Source organism: Tiliqua scincoides, chromosome 15 (genome assembly GCF_035046505.1).
Source record: "Tiliqua scincoides isolate rTilSci1 chromosome 15, rTilSci1.hap2, whole genome shotgun sequence".
In the NCBI taxonomy this organism is placed as follows: domain Eukaryota; kingdom Metazoa; phylum Chordata; class Lepidosauria; order Squamata; family Scincidae; genus Tiliqua; species Tiliqua scincoides.
The window spans coordinates 2,363,034-2,379,415 of NC_089835.1; the positions used below are offsets into that span (position 1 = coordinate 2,363,034).

Genomic DNA, 16,382 nt, shown 5'->3' on the forward strand with positions numbered 1-16,382 from the left:
AAGGTGTCTGGACTGTGGAATAATTGCATAAATATAAGGAGATATGCTTCCTCTTGCTCTTTTCACTGTTACCCATCCGGGTGTCTGCTGGCATCTTTGGCATTTTCCCACAATGTCTGTACAGGTACACACCACAGAGCAGAGAACAGATTTACAGCCTGTACCTGGGAATGAGCACAAGACCTTCTAGTATTCACACTACAGAAAGTTTTTTAAAAGTCTTGGACAAAAACGCCTGGATTTTGGAATAGTCAAGATTCTGGATGTCCAGATAAGGGGTATTCTACCTGTATTACCAATCACAGGGGTAGCACAAAACCTTTCCGACCAGGAGTCATTGAAAGACCTGCCTGTCATGGCAGCTCCATGGATTCTCAACATTTTCTGCAAAACAGTGGCAGTGATTTACCTGAGACAGGTACCAAGAGACAAGGAGTGTCCCTTACCCCTGCTAACTGGGTAAGAGGCACTTTTTCAAGTGGGTGTTCCTCTTTTATTTAGCAACTGGCCCACCTCACCCCAGCAGTGTCTTTTCTAGTGGCTGTCTGCTGGTGTTGCATCTTTTTAGATTGTGAGCCCTTTTGGGACAGGGAGCCATTTAGTTATTTGATTTTTCTCTGTAAACCGCTTTGGGAACTTTTAGTTGAAAGCGGTATATAAATACTGTTGTTGTTGTTGTTGTTACTAAAAGGGATAACCTGAGAATATGCACTTCCCCTTAAATGCGGTGGCATAGCTAAGGCACCCGGCACCCGGGGCAACAACGATTTTAACACCCCTCACAACACCTCCCCCAAAATTTTTAACATCCCCCATATGTCATCTTAGAGGCCTCCAAAAGGCACTTCCATTTTTTGCCAAAAACCGGAAGTGCATTTCAGAGGCCTCTAAGACACCCCAAGGTGTGGTGACTGGGGCAATGTACCCCCACCCCCTTAGCTTAAACACTAAGCCCATGTTGGTACCTGCGCTACCTCTTCGTTCATGTCAACTCCGTATCGTAGTGCCATTACAAAATTCTCGCAGTTGTGGCTGGTGGGCGCATATGGCATCTCCTTCTCCACCAGCTCTTCGGCCTGCCAGAGGATCTTGGAGAGGGGGAGAGGCCGGCGCGTCTCATCATACTTGTTGTTCACTCGATAGAGGTCTTTCCGTACCACATCTTCCAGCCGGTCCTTCTTGACGAGAGCCTGGTCGGCCATGACCAAGGCATCAGGAGTTCCATCTGCAAAATGGTCACCTGAGAAGGAGAAAACAGCGAAAGGCAAGGTGAGAATTGGGTAGGGAGCTAAATAACAAATTGGTTGCCTACCACACTGAAAGCTCCGGGTTCAACGCCTATCAGCTTCTCCAGGTAAAGTAGGAAAGACCCCTCTTGCATGAAAAATCTGGGTCCACAAAATTCCTTTTAACAGAACCATAAACCACACACTGACTCCCTTTAGAGCAGTGATTCTCAAACTTTCTAGCACCAGGACCCACTTTTTAGAATGACAATATGTCAGGACCCACCAGAAGTGATGTCATTCGCCTGGAAGTGAAGTCATGGCTGGAAGCGGCATCATCATTTAGGCTTCAAATTTAAGCCACAATCAGCCAAAGGTCCCATCACACAGTGCACTTGTGTTGCTATTTTGCATAGCTCGGAATTCAAACATCAGAGGTCAGAGGTCAAAGCAGAATGTAGACTTGGATCCTTGTCCAACCACACAGCCCTCCCCCCTTTCCATCTTCCCCCCTTTTCAGGGCAAAGCACCAGGCCTCTTTCCCACCAGGAGTCCACCCTGCCCAGCAGCTCTGTACCCTGTATTTTCATTGGCTACGTGACCCACCTGAAATTGGGTTGCAACTCACCTAAGTGGGTCCCATCCCAAGGTTTGAGAGCACTGCCTTAGAGTTAAATTGAGAGTACCAAAGTCTACTGCGGTGCATTGAGAGGTAACTTCTTCCCTGCCTGTGGCACTGTTGCTTTACTTCATCTTCTGGTTAAAAGGCAGAGCAAAAAAAGCTATTGCAACTGTGCAAGGAGATGTGGCCATGGCAGGGAGGTGAAACTCTACCTATGCCTCAGGAGGCCATCCCAGGATGCTCTATGGACAGTACAGCAGAATCAACAAAAGCTGCCGTGACTCTTGTGGAACTGACCTTCAGCTGCCAAGTGTACAACTTGTCGCTCCCCAACATAGATGGCCCAGTGCTGACAAGAAGAACGGAAGATCTCAATGAGGTCTCCAGGTTTTAAGTCATCCTAGGGGAGACATAAGGAAAATTTGGTCATTGCTTTAAACACACACACACACACACACACACACACACCCTTCGGTGAAGGAGGTAGTGGCATAGTTAAGGCATCTGCTGCCCACGGTCAAAGAAGATTTTGTACCCTCCCCCCCCTGACAAAATCAAATTTATTAAGTAAATAAATAAAAAGTTTTCTGGCTAATTGGCCATAGCTTTTGATAGAATACAGATATTCCAACAGGATTTGTTTCATTGCATTCTGTATTAAATTACCTTTCCAATGATATATAACAGGATAGTATTATTTGTACACACCAAGGTTTTCACAATTTTGGCCACTGGAGTCAAGCTCAGCTTGTTGCCTGGTGCAATTGCTATCCCTGCACCCCCTTAGCTACACTACTGGGAGGAGGATGTGTAAGTATGTTACCCTGTATGTTGTGCAGGGTCACCAGGTCACCCTGGTGGAGTAGTGTAAAGTGTTTCTGCATACTGAACAGAGACATATTGCCACCCCCTCATGGAAACCTATTAGTAGAGACATTTGTTTCCAGTGAGTACAACAGGTTTACATTCTAAGTCAGGGGTGTCAAATATAAGGCCTGTGGGCCGAATGCAGCTCCAAAAGCAATATATCCACCCCCTGTGGTAATTGGGCCCTCCCAGCATGATAGTGGAGCTCTCTCATATCTCATATCTTGAAATTAGTTGTCATTTGCAGCTAATGAGATTCTATGCAGGAACCAAGTGCTTATTTCTGGCCATCATCTGCTTCATGATGTCACTTTCTACTTAATAATATCACATGAATTATGATATTATGATAATATGATAATATTATATGATGTAATAATATAATATGATAATATGAATAATATGATATTCACATGAATATCACAGCAGACACCATGAATGCTAACTTTGGCCCTCTGCATGAAATGAGTTTGACACCCCTGTTCTAAGCCTGATGAACACAGTGGGCTTACTTCTGAGTAAAATAAATAACGGCATTTTAAACACCTCTATTAGCAGAGGTTAAGTTGAACCTCTAAGAGGTTGGACTGCCAAAAATCCCCTTCTCCGATAGGCTAGGAAAAGCACCAATTGCACCATTAGCAAAACCATCTTCTCTCTGAAAACCTGTATCCATGTCTAGAAAAGCAATAATATTTAGACCCCCCAACCTGGCTCTACCCATAATTAGTATTAATTATTAAAAATATTAAGAACAACCCACCAAGCAACATTCTAACTTTGCCCCAAAGGCAAAGGTCTATTTGGCCTGACACAGCTCCACCTTCTGTTCTTGGAGGCAGAAATGGAGCAGGGTGGTGGTGGTTGGGGGGGGGGGTGTTAGTATTTTTAAAGTCTAAATATTGCCAACCCCATTTCTGGGTTGCTGGATCTTGACCCCCCCTCCCACCCTATTGAAGGCTCCTGTGCCTTTCACAGTTGCATTCTAGCTGAGGGTGTTTGGCCATTTGCCTCTTATCCCCCCCCCCCAATTGCACATGCATTATTCTTAAAGTTAGAGGAGCCTTTTCAAGATCTGGACCCAATTTAAAGTCGCCCCCAGTTCCCTTTTTACTTGTTCAGTTGTTGTCGCAGAGCGCCCTCTGCTGGCGCTTTCCTGTGCTGAGGGAGAACAGGGAAAAGAGCAAAAATACAAGAGCCACTTTGCTTCTTGCAAGAGCCACTCACTGGATCTGCTGGGTTCTTCACTCTGATGAAGAAGGCCGAGTGGTTCATCTCCTTGCCGTTCATCTTCACTAGGCTCAGTGTGTTAGTCTTAGTGTCGGATTCCTACAGGCATATCTAGAAGAGAAAGCAGGGCCAAGGGTCAAGAGATTGCTGCAACTTCAGTCTCCAGCTGCAAGGTGCCAACAGGGGGAGGTTTGGAACTGGGTGCCCAACGGACGTGGGCCACAAGGTGGCCACTTCACTAGGAACTAGGTCAGAACCAGAGGAAACTCCTCAAGACTCCTGCATGGAGAACGAGCTGTCCTATTGTAGGCCTGCAGTTAGGGCAACGCCTCTTTTATGTCTGCATAGTATGGGAGTTATATAAGGAGAAAGAGGCGCTACCCTACTCTAGAACAGTGTTTCTCAAGGTATGCTTCCTACTGTACCACTTCACATGGTCCACCTATTGGAAGTACCACCAAAAGTACCTGGCGATGATGTCATTGCCAGTTACTTCCAGATTAGAAGGCCAATCTGACTTTCGGGGTGGATGCAAAAAACACACACTAGAGCTGGGCCCGACGAGCCAAGGTTCCTACCACTGCTTGCATTGCATTACTGGCCTCGCTGCCAGGGCTCTGGGGGTCCCGTGTGCAACTATAGCTCTAAAAGGTGCTATTGGGTGCTCTCTTAGGTACTGGACACCACCTCAAGAACCACTGGTGATACAAGTACCACTGGTTGAGAAACACTGCTCCAGACCCCTTGCACAGCAGGGGTCTCCAAACCCCGGCCCGGGGGCCAGATGTGGCCCACAGTGAGCCTCTATCTGGCCCCATCGCCAGCCTCTGATCCTCTGAGAGCCTCTGGCCCAGTTGACCAAACACAATCAGAGTTGTGCTTGTGGGGTGGGGGAATGGGGATCCATTCAAGTGTGTGCTTTATTTCTTGGGCTGTGTTCGTGCTTGAAGAAGTCCTGGACATTTGAGCCCATTCATTTATTCAGGAATGGGCAGGAGGTCTGGTCTAGAGGGTAGAGCCTCCATTTGCCTGAAGATAACATCCACAGGTCGCTAGTTCGAGGCCACCGGCACCGTGCGACCTTGAAGCAGCTGACAAGCTGAAGCCGAGCTATTCCATCTGCTCTGAGCATGGGAGGATGGAGGCCAGATCAGAATGAAACATCTGAATTTGTTGTGGCTCTTGAAAGATAGAGCCTTCTTTCAATTGTAAAAATCCCTACGGGGATTTAATAAAGCCTGCCTATGTAAACCGCCTTGAATAAAGTCTTGAATAAAGACCAAGAAAGGCGGTATATAAATACCTGTACTATTATTATTATTATTATTATTATTATTATTATTATTATTATTCATCTAAGTTCCATCTCTAATGTACTTATTTAAATTTTATATTTATTTCCCCCCCCTGGCCCTCAACACTGTGCCAGCTATTTGATGCGGCCCTTTGATGGAAAAGGTTAGAGACCACTGATTTATAATAAGATTACATTTCCCAAAGGCCACTGAAACTGTTTTCTCATGCACTTATGAGAGATATAGACACGGTCTAAGTAATGAATGAAAGGAAAAGGAGTTATATCATACCCAAAGCAAAAGGAGCGACCATTGCAATAGCCCTTGAGAGGACTACATTCCCCAAGGGTCACTGAGGCTGTTTGTCCTGCACCTAATGGAGCTATAGTTGCATAGTGAAAGATGGAGGGATCCATGCCCTCAGCCCTGCGCGGCTCACAGTCAAACCCAAGAGAAAAAAGACAGAAGACGAGAATGAACGGCCACTATATAGTAGAGGCACCCTTGTGCCATGACTAGGAGGACAGGCCATGTCCAGAACAAGCTCCCCCATATTGTATTGTATTGGCAACCTTCAGTCTCGAAAGACTCTGGTATCGCGCTCTGAAAGGTGGTTCTGGAACAGCGTCTAGTGTGGCTGAAAAGGCCAATCCAGGAGTGACAATCCCTTCCACACCGGGAGCAAGTGCAGTCTGTCCCTGGTCTGTCTCCCTGGCTGTGGGCCTTCCTTCTTTGCCTCAGTCTGTTGGCCAAGTGTCTCTTCAAACTGGGAAAGGCCATGCCTCCAAGTGGGCCGCTCAGAGGCCAGGGTTTCCCACTTGTTGAGGTCCATCCCTAAGGCCTTCAGATCCCTCTTGCAGATGTCCTTGTATCGCAGCTGTGGTCGACCTGTAGGGCGCTTTCCTTGCACGAGTTCTCCAGAACAAGCTATGAACTCACAAAGAGGCTCTTATCTCAACCCAGCATTTGTAAGATGGGTGTGTAATCGCCCACCTCACAGGGTTGTTGGAAAGATTCCTAAGCGAGTACATGTGAAGCACCTCAAGGGATGCTTCAACAGTCCTCTGCCTAAGAGCCCAGTTGATTTCCATTTTAATCAGTGGGGCTGCAAATCCAGGGCAGCCTTGTCTCTTTTACTTTCAGAAGCTGCTTTCCTCCTGACATGTTAATGGCAGCAGAAGCGGAACAAGGGAACATGAAAAACCTGGACTTTCCATCCAACAATGAATGATAGCTCTTGAATGTCTAAAAAGAGGCACTCATTTGCAAATTAATTTGCATCCAATCAGTGGAAAAAGCAGATAATTAATCAGCTAAAATTAGCATGTGGTTAGACATTTTCTCCCCCTCCCCACCCCTTTTGCCTTCATCTTTGTCATCCTCCTGACCTCCTCCCTTCTTCCATTCTCTTGACATTTGAACTGCAAATACCTTGGGGCAGGGACCTGTACATTGTTTTGGTTCTGTAAATCGGCAAAGAGCCATTGTACTTTGGTGGTGCTGCAAGAGGCAGGAGTCAAATAGGGGGAGGCGCAGAGGGTTGACCTTTTGTGGCACCCCTGTAACTACTTTTAGGAGATTGGGGCCATGATTTAACTAAAATTTGAAGGGAGTCAGGGAGTGGGGCTCACTGTTTACCTTTCCCTTCTGTAATTTGAGCTCTGATCATAGCTATTCATGACAGATTACATTTGTTTCCAGCATTTAGACTCCTCCCTTTGTCTAAGAAATAGTTAAGGCAGCTCCCAGAATTAAACCAAGAATCAGTCAATGTCTAATTTGAATGAAGCTGAAGTTACCCCACCTCTCGTCCCCTCCCACATCACCATTTAAGACCATCAACCTTGAATTGAACTCAGAAATAAATTGGTCACCACCTAGATGACAAAGAACTGGAGAAATGGGATTGGATCTGTCAATTCCAGTTTAAAAACCTGACATTTTTGAGCCACTGGAGTGTCCAAACCATCTTCAAGGACAGCCCCACTAAGAACTCCTTGCTGTAGTCTAACCTGGAAGGGACAACTTGAATGAAATGTCAGGTCCAACCGCAAAAACAAGGGCAGCTCCAGCGGTGCTCTCTGAAGAGGTCTGGCCCCCTCCCCACTCCCAAGGGGTACCAATTCAGGACACACCAGTAAAACCAGCACTGCTAAAGGAGAGAGAACAGCCACAAAACTGAAGCTTCCCACACCATTCAAACCTCCCCCCTGTACCTGCAGTGGGCTAACGCTTATTCCTGCGCTAAATGACTTAACCTCCCATTTTCTACCTGCTGCTTAGAGTGAGGTCATAGGGAAATTCCTACCTCACCTGTTACCCAAGTAACCATTAAGGGACCTGCTGTATGTCAGAGAGGCTGATAGGGAGGGCAGGGTTGGGGCTCTGAGAGGATTTTATTAGGGGGTACAATGTTGCGTTGGGGCATACCAAGTTTCTTTTCATCAGAGGGTACAAAGGTAGGCCTCTTCCCTCTCCGTTGGATCATAACTTCACAGATCAGTGGTTCTCAAACTTTTAGTACCAAGACCCACTTTTTAGAATGAGAATCTGTTAGGACTCACCGGAAGTGATGTTATGACCAGAAGTGATGTCATCGAGCAGGAAAAGTTTTAACAATCCTAGTCTGTAATCCTACCTGCCCAGGAATAAGTCCCATTTTCTATCGTTGTTAAAAGCATATACAGAGTAGTCTGTTAAAAGTACAGATCTGTAACATTTCCCCAATGCAGTCATCATGTTTAATATATTAAAATAAAATATTGAAATGAATGGGGACCCACCTGAAATTGGCTCTGAACCCACCTGGTGGGTCCCGACCCACAGTTTGAGAAACACTGTCATAGATCATTGGATCATAAGTTCTATAATTACAATATATAAAACTATGTAGGCTTACACTAAATGTGAATGCCAGTCTTCACACAATATGTGCAAACATTTTCTGAGATCCCAGGAAATTTCCGGCTGCCCTCCTTTGGTTCCCGGACCCCAGACCCAGGTACGATGTACCCCCCCATGCCCCACTCTCATGGGCCCTGGTGAGATTGGAAAATGTATGATTCCAGGAAATTTTCAAGCCCCTTTGACCCCAGGGACAGGTACAATTTACCCCTTGCACACCCTCTCATGAGCCCCTACCAACTGCAGGACAGCTGAACACACACGAGCCATCAGTGCATCTTATCTCAGATCCCCCACCCACCCACCACGGGGCAAGAAGAGACAGAAACAATTTTGGTGGCTCAGTCAGATGGCTGGTAGTCATCCATATATTTAGACATGGAGTACATTTGAAACACCACAACAGAGGGGCACATACCCCTCTGGGGCCTGATTGCCTCTACTAATGTTCCGTCCACTTCCTTATATCTAGCCTTTGAGAGAGAGGCCTGGCCTGGAGGCTTGCACTCAACCACCTGTTATTTAAATTGCATTGCCTCTGGTAGGGTGCAGAGACTAGGGAGCTCCTGGTGCAAGGGGGTGGCCCCTTGTGGGAATCAGGCTCAGGGGGGCACTGTCGTGGAGGGTATAGCTGGGGTCATGCAACCCACAGAAGGGCCTGGTGCAACCATCTGTTTTTGCTGCCCTTCCTGTTTGAGGGGCTTGTATTAGATGATGGTGCCAGGGCCTGCCTCTCTCCCCTCTTGCCCATGCTTATTTTTCACCTTTTTTCTACCATCATTCTTCCAAAGAGCTCGGGGTTATGCACTTAGTTCCTCCTCTCCTGTTGTCCTCACAACAATCCTGTGAGGTAGGTGAGACTGAGAGAGAGAGAGAGACTGGCCCAAGGTCAACCAGGAAGCTTCTTGGCTGAGTGGGGATTTGAACCTGGATCTTCCAGGTCTAAGCAACTCCAAAACCACCACACCATCACTTCCTCTCTCTCCTCCTCGAAACACAATTATGCCTGAACTAGACAGAGGGTCAAAGAGCAGTGCGCCAAGAAGCACTGCAAGTGGAGGCAATGCAGCTATGAATATGGGGGGGGGGTCACCTGGCCATAATGGCATACCTAGTGCCGCTGGTACCTGGAATGGACTGGTGGCTGCTTGAAGCTGTGGGTAGACCTGGCTTCCACCTTGAGATCCCACAGAGGAGGCCATGTCTGCCTTGCATGTGAAGGGATAGACATGCTGACACCCCCCTATGGCATGGATCTGGGGTGGACTGCCCCCCCTTTGTACTCTATTGCCTGGGCATGCTCCCCTTGATGTCAGCACTGGCCATCCTGTCTCCAAATTCCTGGAGAGCCCACAAAGCTCTGTATCAGAACCCTTGTCCTGTGCTGGGGAGGGGGGATGGGATAGGTGGGTTAGGGAGACCAGTCCTGCCCCCATCACAGGCTTCAACCCAGTTGGCAATGGCTGACCTATCGGTCAGCAACCTATCAAGGGCAACGTGTGCATGTTAGAATGTCCTCCGTGAAGGCTGAGCAACCCCAGGGCTGGCCCCTCTTGCATAAGTATGATAGGGATACAATCAGCAAAATAATGAAGAGATCAATTTATCTCCTTGTCCATTTATGTGTAACTAATATCCCTGAATCCCCCACCATCCAGAATGCATATCCTTTCCTTCTGTCCTGTCACTCCCTCCCACCTTGAGCCTCAGACTGTTGACTCTTGCAAAATCTAGTTTTATTTTAACCATATTGCAGTGTTGATCATTGGGTACCCGGGGGAGGAGGGTAGCATTTGGCCTGCCACCTCAGGCACCAGGAGGTCTTATGCTGACCTCAATAAGATTATTTTGATTTCAGAGCTTGAAACAGACAAAATAAATATATACCAAGAATACAGAGAATGAAGTTTTGTTATGTCCATTTTGCAGACAGGGAAGACTGAGGCTAAGAGACAACAAGCCTAAGGCCACCTAGTAAAAATTCATGGAGGAAACTTAACAAGAAAAATCCTGATTCATAGCTCTATCTCGTAGTCACTGAGTTGCACCATCACTCCCAATAGGAGAGATGTTCAGTGCCATGAAAAAGAGTTCTGGGCATGGGGGACGGACCCTCAGCCCAAGACAGGAGGGATGTCTATTTCTCTTCACGCCTGCAGGGTAATATTAAACCGGTGATCAGCGAGGCCACAGCAGCGACAACTCCAACACCAACCAGTCCCACAGTGCCGGCCACCACCAAATCTCTCACCTGCAAAAGACCACAAGGAAGAGGAGACTGTTAGGCAGAGACCACCTCAAACCTGGATCCATATATTTGGTGGACGAGTCATCCTAAAATGATATGTGTAGATCCATGCAAAGCAGCTGTCCTTGCAAGAGCATCCTGCAAGGAGACAGTCTAGACTCCTGCTCTCCTCTTCTCCACACTTTGCTTTTTATATTTCCCTGGTCCCATTTTCCCCCAATTCTTAAACATTTGTTTCAACCCAGTCCAAGAGCTGGGGATGAAATGCACCAGGATCTTGAAAGGAGCGGGCAAAGACGGCAAGAGGAAAAAAGCACTCCAACAAAGACACTTAGCAATCCAACAAAAACACTCCAACAAAGGCATTGGGCAGCCCAATCCTGAGCTGCCTGGCGTGGCATCCTATGGGTGTTTGGGCAGCCATCAGCAGCTCCTGATGCCTGAATGGGACTACTCAACTCTGAATGGGACTACTCCTGTTCCGCAATGGGACTACTCAACTCTGCGCTGGCTATTTAGCAGGCATAAAGGAGTTCTGTGTTGGGCCAAGAGCTGAGCTCCGATGGTCCTGTCCCCTCCCACTCTGCTCCCTCCTCCTGCCACGCCTTCTCCCACCCTCACCCTGCCCTGGAATGCCTCCCCCCATGCACCTCTCCACTGCCTGGTAGTCCTATGGAGCACCAGGCAGTGCTCCACTATGCTCCAATGGACGCCAGCCCAGTGCAAGCTCGTGCTGAGCCTACTCCGGCACTGGGCTGGCGCCTTACGGCACATTTGCCACAGTGCATGCCGGTGGTGAGCTGGTGCGCATCGGGTGTAGGATTGAGCCCTAAAACTCCAACAAACATAATTTTTGGGGTGGTGTACATTTGTGGTTGCATATGGGGCACGACATTGGGGGTGCTTCATCCTGCACTTCAAAGTTAATGATGACACCAGGGCATCTGATTCGGTGCCGATTCCCATGTTCACATCCATGTGCACCTGGCACAGCATATGCGTGCCAGGTGCACCTAGCAGAGCACATGAATGTATACATACCTGACACAGGCCATGCATCCCCCTACATGCACACCTACCTGGTCGCTCGTAGCTATGCCGTAGCGTAATCTGGTGACAAAATGTTCGCAGTTTCCGCTGGCCACGCTGTAGGGCATCTCCTTTCCCAAGAGTGACTCTGCCTCCTGGACAATTTTGTTTGCGGGAAACGGAGTGTACTTGAGGTCATATTTGTTGTTGACTCGATAGTCGCCGTTGCCAGTGATGCTCCACAGGAGTTCCTTCTTAACCACGGCTTTTTCGGTCATGACTGACATGAGGCTGGAGGTCACGGCCAGGCCTAAGTCATCTTGGAAACACGTCGACACAAAGCGACGTCAGCAGACTGGAAGCAAGAAGCTCTGCGCTCATTTTCAGAATGAACGGAACCCAAACACAAACCAACACGTGCAACTGTTTCCATGTGTTGCAGTGGAACAGTCAAGACAAATGGCGACTAATGGGGGGAGGTTAGGGGACAGGCAGGCCCCACAACTGAGCGGGGGGTGAGGTCAACCAACCCTGATTCCGAGCAGCCCAGAGCAGCTCTGAGGTGCTCAGATCTGTGCCACCTCTTTAGTTTGCACAGATCCAAGCAGCCCCATTGGGGCTGCTGCGGTGTTACCCAGGGTAAGGGGAATGCATGCCCCTTGCCCTGGCCTGAGCCATGGGATGCAGTGCAGGCCAGCTGGCCAGCCTGCTCCAGGGCAGGATAGGATTGAGCTGTAAATATATCTTTTTAAAAAAAATGTAAAGGAATAAGGCTCACAACACACTCTCATGGAATTCCAATTCACAGTGATTTTTACAGCGGTGTGTTGGAGAACTTCCCAGAAGCTACAGTATGAAGTAAAGTCACACTTCTTTGTCTACTCCAGGGCAGTAGACATTTTTTTAAAAAGTCAATGAATAAGGCAGTGATTCTCAAACTTTCTAGCATCAGGATCCACTTTTTAGAACGACAATCTGTCGGGACCCACTGGAACTGATGTCATTAACTTGGAAATGATGTCATGACTGGAAGTGACATCATCAATTTAGGTTTCAAACTTAAGCAGCGATCAGCCACAGGTCCTATTACACAGTATGCTTGTGCTGTTCTTCTGCATAGCCTGGAATTCAAACACTCCTGCTAGGAAGTCAAAGCAGAAGGCAGACTTGGGTCCTTCTCCACATACAGCCCTCCCCGCTTTCCAGCACCCCCATTTCCCATCTTTTCAAGCCAAAGCACCCTGCCTCTCTCCCACTGGGAGCCTGCCCTCCCCAGCAACTCTGCACCCTCTATTTTCAGCTCTGTATTTTCAATGGCTGCTGAACTAGGTGCTATGTGAACCATCTGAAATTGGCACGTGACCCACCTAGTGGGTCCCGACCCACAATTTGAGAAACGCTGGGATAAGACCCTCAAACTCTGTTCCTTCTGGGGGATCACGGGGCCTTTCCATTGAGGAAGGGGAAGGAAGGGGCACAAAATATTTTGAAATAAACATTCATGTTACAAGAAACAAACAGCGCAGTTCCCTGTCATCATGCAATCTGCATGTCATCCCAGCTCAGCTTTCAGCAAGGCTTTGATCTCCAGTTAAATCCAATTAAGAAGACAACGTAAAAGAAGTCTTGCCAAGCCCCCATCGAGGACCAAGGCAGCCACAGAGCAAGATATTCAAATGAGCCACACATCCCTGGACCACTGAGGGTTACCACGGCAACAGGGAGCCCAGCACACTGCCCGGGTTACCATGGCAACCCAGCCTGCTCTCAACCCACATCCTTGGTGTAGGCCCCTACAAACTTTCGGTGCGCAAAAAAGCTCTTTGGAGAAGGAAGTATGGATGTTGGCAGGCAGAGAGGGGCAGAAACGATTAAGCAGCAAGTGACATCATGAAGTGGATGATGGCCCCAAATAAGCACTTTGTTCTCACGTAGGAACTCCTGAGCTGCAAATGACAGAAGAGAAGATGTGCAAATCTTGGTTGTATTTTCATGATATGGGAAAGTGTAATTATCACGTGGGCCGCCCTTTCAGAAGCGTTCCTTCTGCCTTCGCAGCTCAGAGGTGCTCTGTGAAGTGACAGCATAAGAAGTGGTGCCGAAAGGGCGACAACTGAGGTCCCCAGTGCCTAGGCTGGGTCTCCCTCTCTTGTCCCTCTTGGTCTGCTCCTTACCCTATAGCGTCCCTTGCCCTCTGAGGCCTTCCATCCCTCCTGTCCATAGCCTTGGATGAAGCAGTGCTGCTGAATGGGCAGTGCTGGGATAGCCCAATCATCATGGGTTCATATAAAGAGCATCTGGAGCCCGGATCCAGCCCATGGACCTTCTCTTTGATACCCTGGCTCTAGTTTGTGCTTCAGGCAGGTTGGACTAGATGACCTTGTTGTCCCTTCCAACTCTATGATTCTACATTCAGGAAGAGCGGTGCTCACAGCTGCAAATCAAATTGCTCTTTAGGGTGGAGATCCAGGGGCCGATTGGGAAGCTGGCAACCCTCCACCCTTTGGCCCATCTGGGTACGCAGGTGAGAAGCAAGAATCCTGTGTTCTTACCAGAGGGAGCGAGGTGGACCACATAGCCCGAGCCCACGTAGACGGCCCAGTGCTGGTAGCCAGAACGGAATATCTCAATGAGGTCTCCAGGCTTTGGCTCTCTCTGTGGAGGCAGAAAATAGTGAGCCAAAGGGAGGCTGTAGAAAGACTCTAGATATATGTGCTATTTATTTATTAAGCATTAATGTGCTGTCAGTGGGAACAAGTGCTGGAGGTGTGCCACAGCCAGCAACCTCTACATCAGAGGTCTTCCTCTTGCCAATTTGGTTCCTGTAAAAAGCAAGGATTCCTTTTACTTGGGAGGAGCAGTTAGCCGGTTAGCCCGGAGTGTCCCCAGCGCAGTCATTTTTGGTAACCCTATACCTTGTGACGTGGCAGTCCTAGGACATTGTGGGAGAGGGGAAGAGAATGTTTCTGTCTGCCCAGGAACTGCTTCTTCGCAAGGAAAGGAAACTGATCTATGTTTTAAAAAAGGAATGGAAAAAACCCTACAATAAATCATGTATTCTATACATAAACAAAGATGAATTAAAATAAAAACAGGAAAGAAAAAAAAAATCAATGGAAGAGAGCAAATGGAACATGAAAACACAGAAAACAGCCAGGCATTAATTGTTGGTTATTTTAATATTATTATTATTTTGCGATTGAATAATCCTTTCGGTGCTTCATGTCCTCTTGTCTTGCTGGTAAAAAAGACACTTCTCCAATATTTGGCAATATTTGCCCGCCCCCCCCCCCCAAAGACTTTGAAAAATCTGCTGAATTAAAAGGTACCTGATCTGCTGATTGGCTGTGGCCGGCTTGTACGTCCGGTTACAGGTGTTATCAACATTGACAAGCCGGACATAAGCTGTTAAGCAGCGCATGTTAGAAAATGTTTCAAAGTGTTTCTGTCGAATCCTGAGGTTTAGAAACTTATGCTTTTTAAAAAAATCTCAGTGGAGCTTCTTGGGGTGGGGGGGCAGTGCTTCAGTTGTCCTGGAGGTTGGCAGGAAGCCCAAAGTTAACCCTTGCCACCAACATAATCTTGACATGCAGAAGGAATTAATCGCCATCCTCAGGGTGGCCACAGGGCTATATTTAGCGTGGTGTTCACAAGTTGTCATCTTGCATGGACACTCACAACACATATGGAGACAGGCTGGACAGAGAGGGGGGGCAACTGGGGGTCTAGCAGGAAAAATCCCCCGTCCGCTTGAGTGCGCGCACTACAAAGCACATCATGGAAACGGCTGGAAACAAAGCACGGCACAGGACAGAACAAGGATGGCAGCTGACTCTCAGCCCTCTCCAGCAGTCTAAGCTGCTACTCACATCGTTTTTCTGCATTTCCAGGCGCTGCGTTGGAAGGTCGGCTGGACACGACAGCCAAGCTCGGGACCCGAGAAGATGGCAGCCGCTTACTCTAACAAACATGGACGCAAGCCAGCCAGCGGCAGGGGGAGGATTCCAGATCACCTCTGCCCCAGAGAGGCCTGACCTGGGGGTGTTACAACTGGCAAACTTAAGCCGGAGCAGATGTCTGGAGAACTGTCTAATTTGAGCAACATGAAGTAAGATTCACGCAAAAGATGGCGAGAAGCCAAAGTGCTGACATTTGCTGCATTTCTCTAGCTCAGGGACTGTCCAAAAAATACACACAGATTTGTAAATAACCATGGTTACGTTTCATTGCTTTTCGCCAAAACTGAGACTGTTTAGACCTCGGTTAGGAGTTGCTGGACCATGATGTCTTCAGTTTTTCCCAGTCCCTTTGAAACATGAGCTTCTGCGCTCTGGGCCCAATTGGAAACATTTGTTTGCAGGGCCCCAGGTTCACAGCCAGAGTCTGTATAGATATCAATAAAATTTATTAGAGACTTTATATGTCTAAGGTAGAATGGAAAACAAACAGAAAATATGCACTGAAAAAGAGCAGTTGAGCTAATGGACCAAATGGATCTCAGCACATTTTAATATAAAATCGCAGACATGTGAGCCTACAAGTAAACAAACAGAATGCGCAGATTACCGTTGGAAAAATAAATACTGTCGTTACAAAACCGCTTGTTTTAATGATTGTGAAATTATTTCATAAAAATACTAATTTTATTTTGTGTTTAGAAAAAAATTCAAAATGTCTATTGCAATGTGTTGTTGTATGTATTTGTCAAGACTAGAGTAGATTACCCTACATGAGAGGCCCAATTGGGAGGGAGCAATTGGTCCAATTGGCTTAAAGCTGAACCTATCTTTGCTGCTAGGAATTGTATGAGAAGCAATGCCACATAGGGGCTGAGAGATTGCAGATGAGGACTTGCCTGCTTGAATCTTACCTCTGCTCATGAATGGCCCCAAGTTAGGCTGCTCTCTCTCTCTCTCTCTCTCTCTCAGCCTCAGTCTTCCCCATCTGTGAAATGGGGGTAA

The 16,382-nt window shown here is 47.6% G+C and overlaps 2 protein-coding genes across 2 annotated transcripts; both read right to left on the reverse strand.

Annotated features, from left to right (window-relative positions):
- Positions 1 to 68: 68 nt before the first annotated feature.
- Positions 69 to 4,005, reverse strand: LOC136635237 (phospholipase A and acyltransferase 3-like). Its single transcript, XM_066610388.1, has 4 exons — positions 3,943 to 4,005; positions 2,131 to 2,248; positions 966 to 1,225; positions 69 to 116 (listed from the first exon to the last, which is right to left on the reverse strand). Exons 1-4 carry the CDS (start codon positions 4,003 to 4,005, stop codon positions 69 to 71), a joined length of 489 nt encoding a protein of 162 aa, XP_066466485.1.
- A 6,032-nt stretch (positions 4,006 to 10,037) lies between these two features.
- LOC136635102 (phospholipase A and acyltransferase 3-like) lies at positions 10,038 to 15,529 on the reverse strand. Its single transcript, XM_066610210.1, has 4 exons — positions 15,291 to 15,529; positions 13,974 to 14,076; positions 11,472 to 11,740; positions 10,038 to 10,395 (listed from the first exon to the last, which is right to left on the reverse strand). Exons 1-4 carry the CDS (start codon positions 15,390 to 15,392, stop codon positions 10,282 to 10,284), a joined length of 588 nt encoding a protein of 195 aa, XP_066466307.1. The 5' UTR covers positions 15,393 to 15,529; the 3' UTR covers positions 10,038 to 10,281.
- Between the last annotated feature and the right edge of the window lie 853 nt (positions 15,530 to 16,382).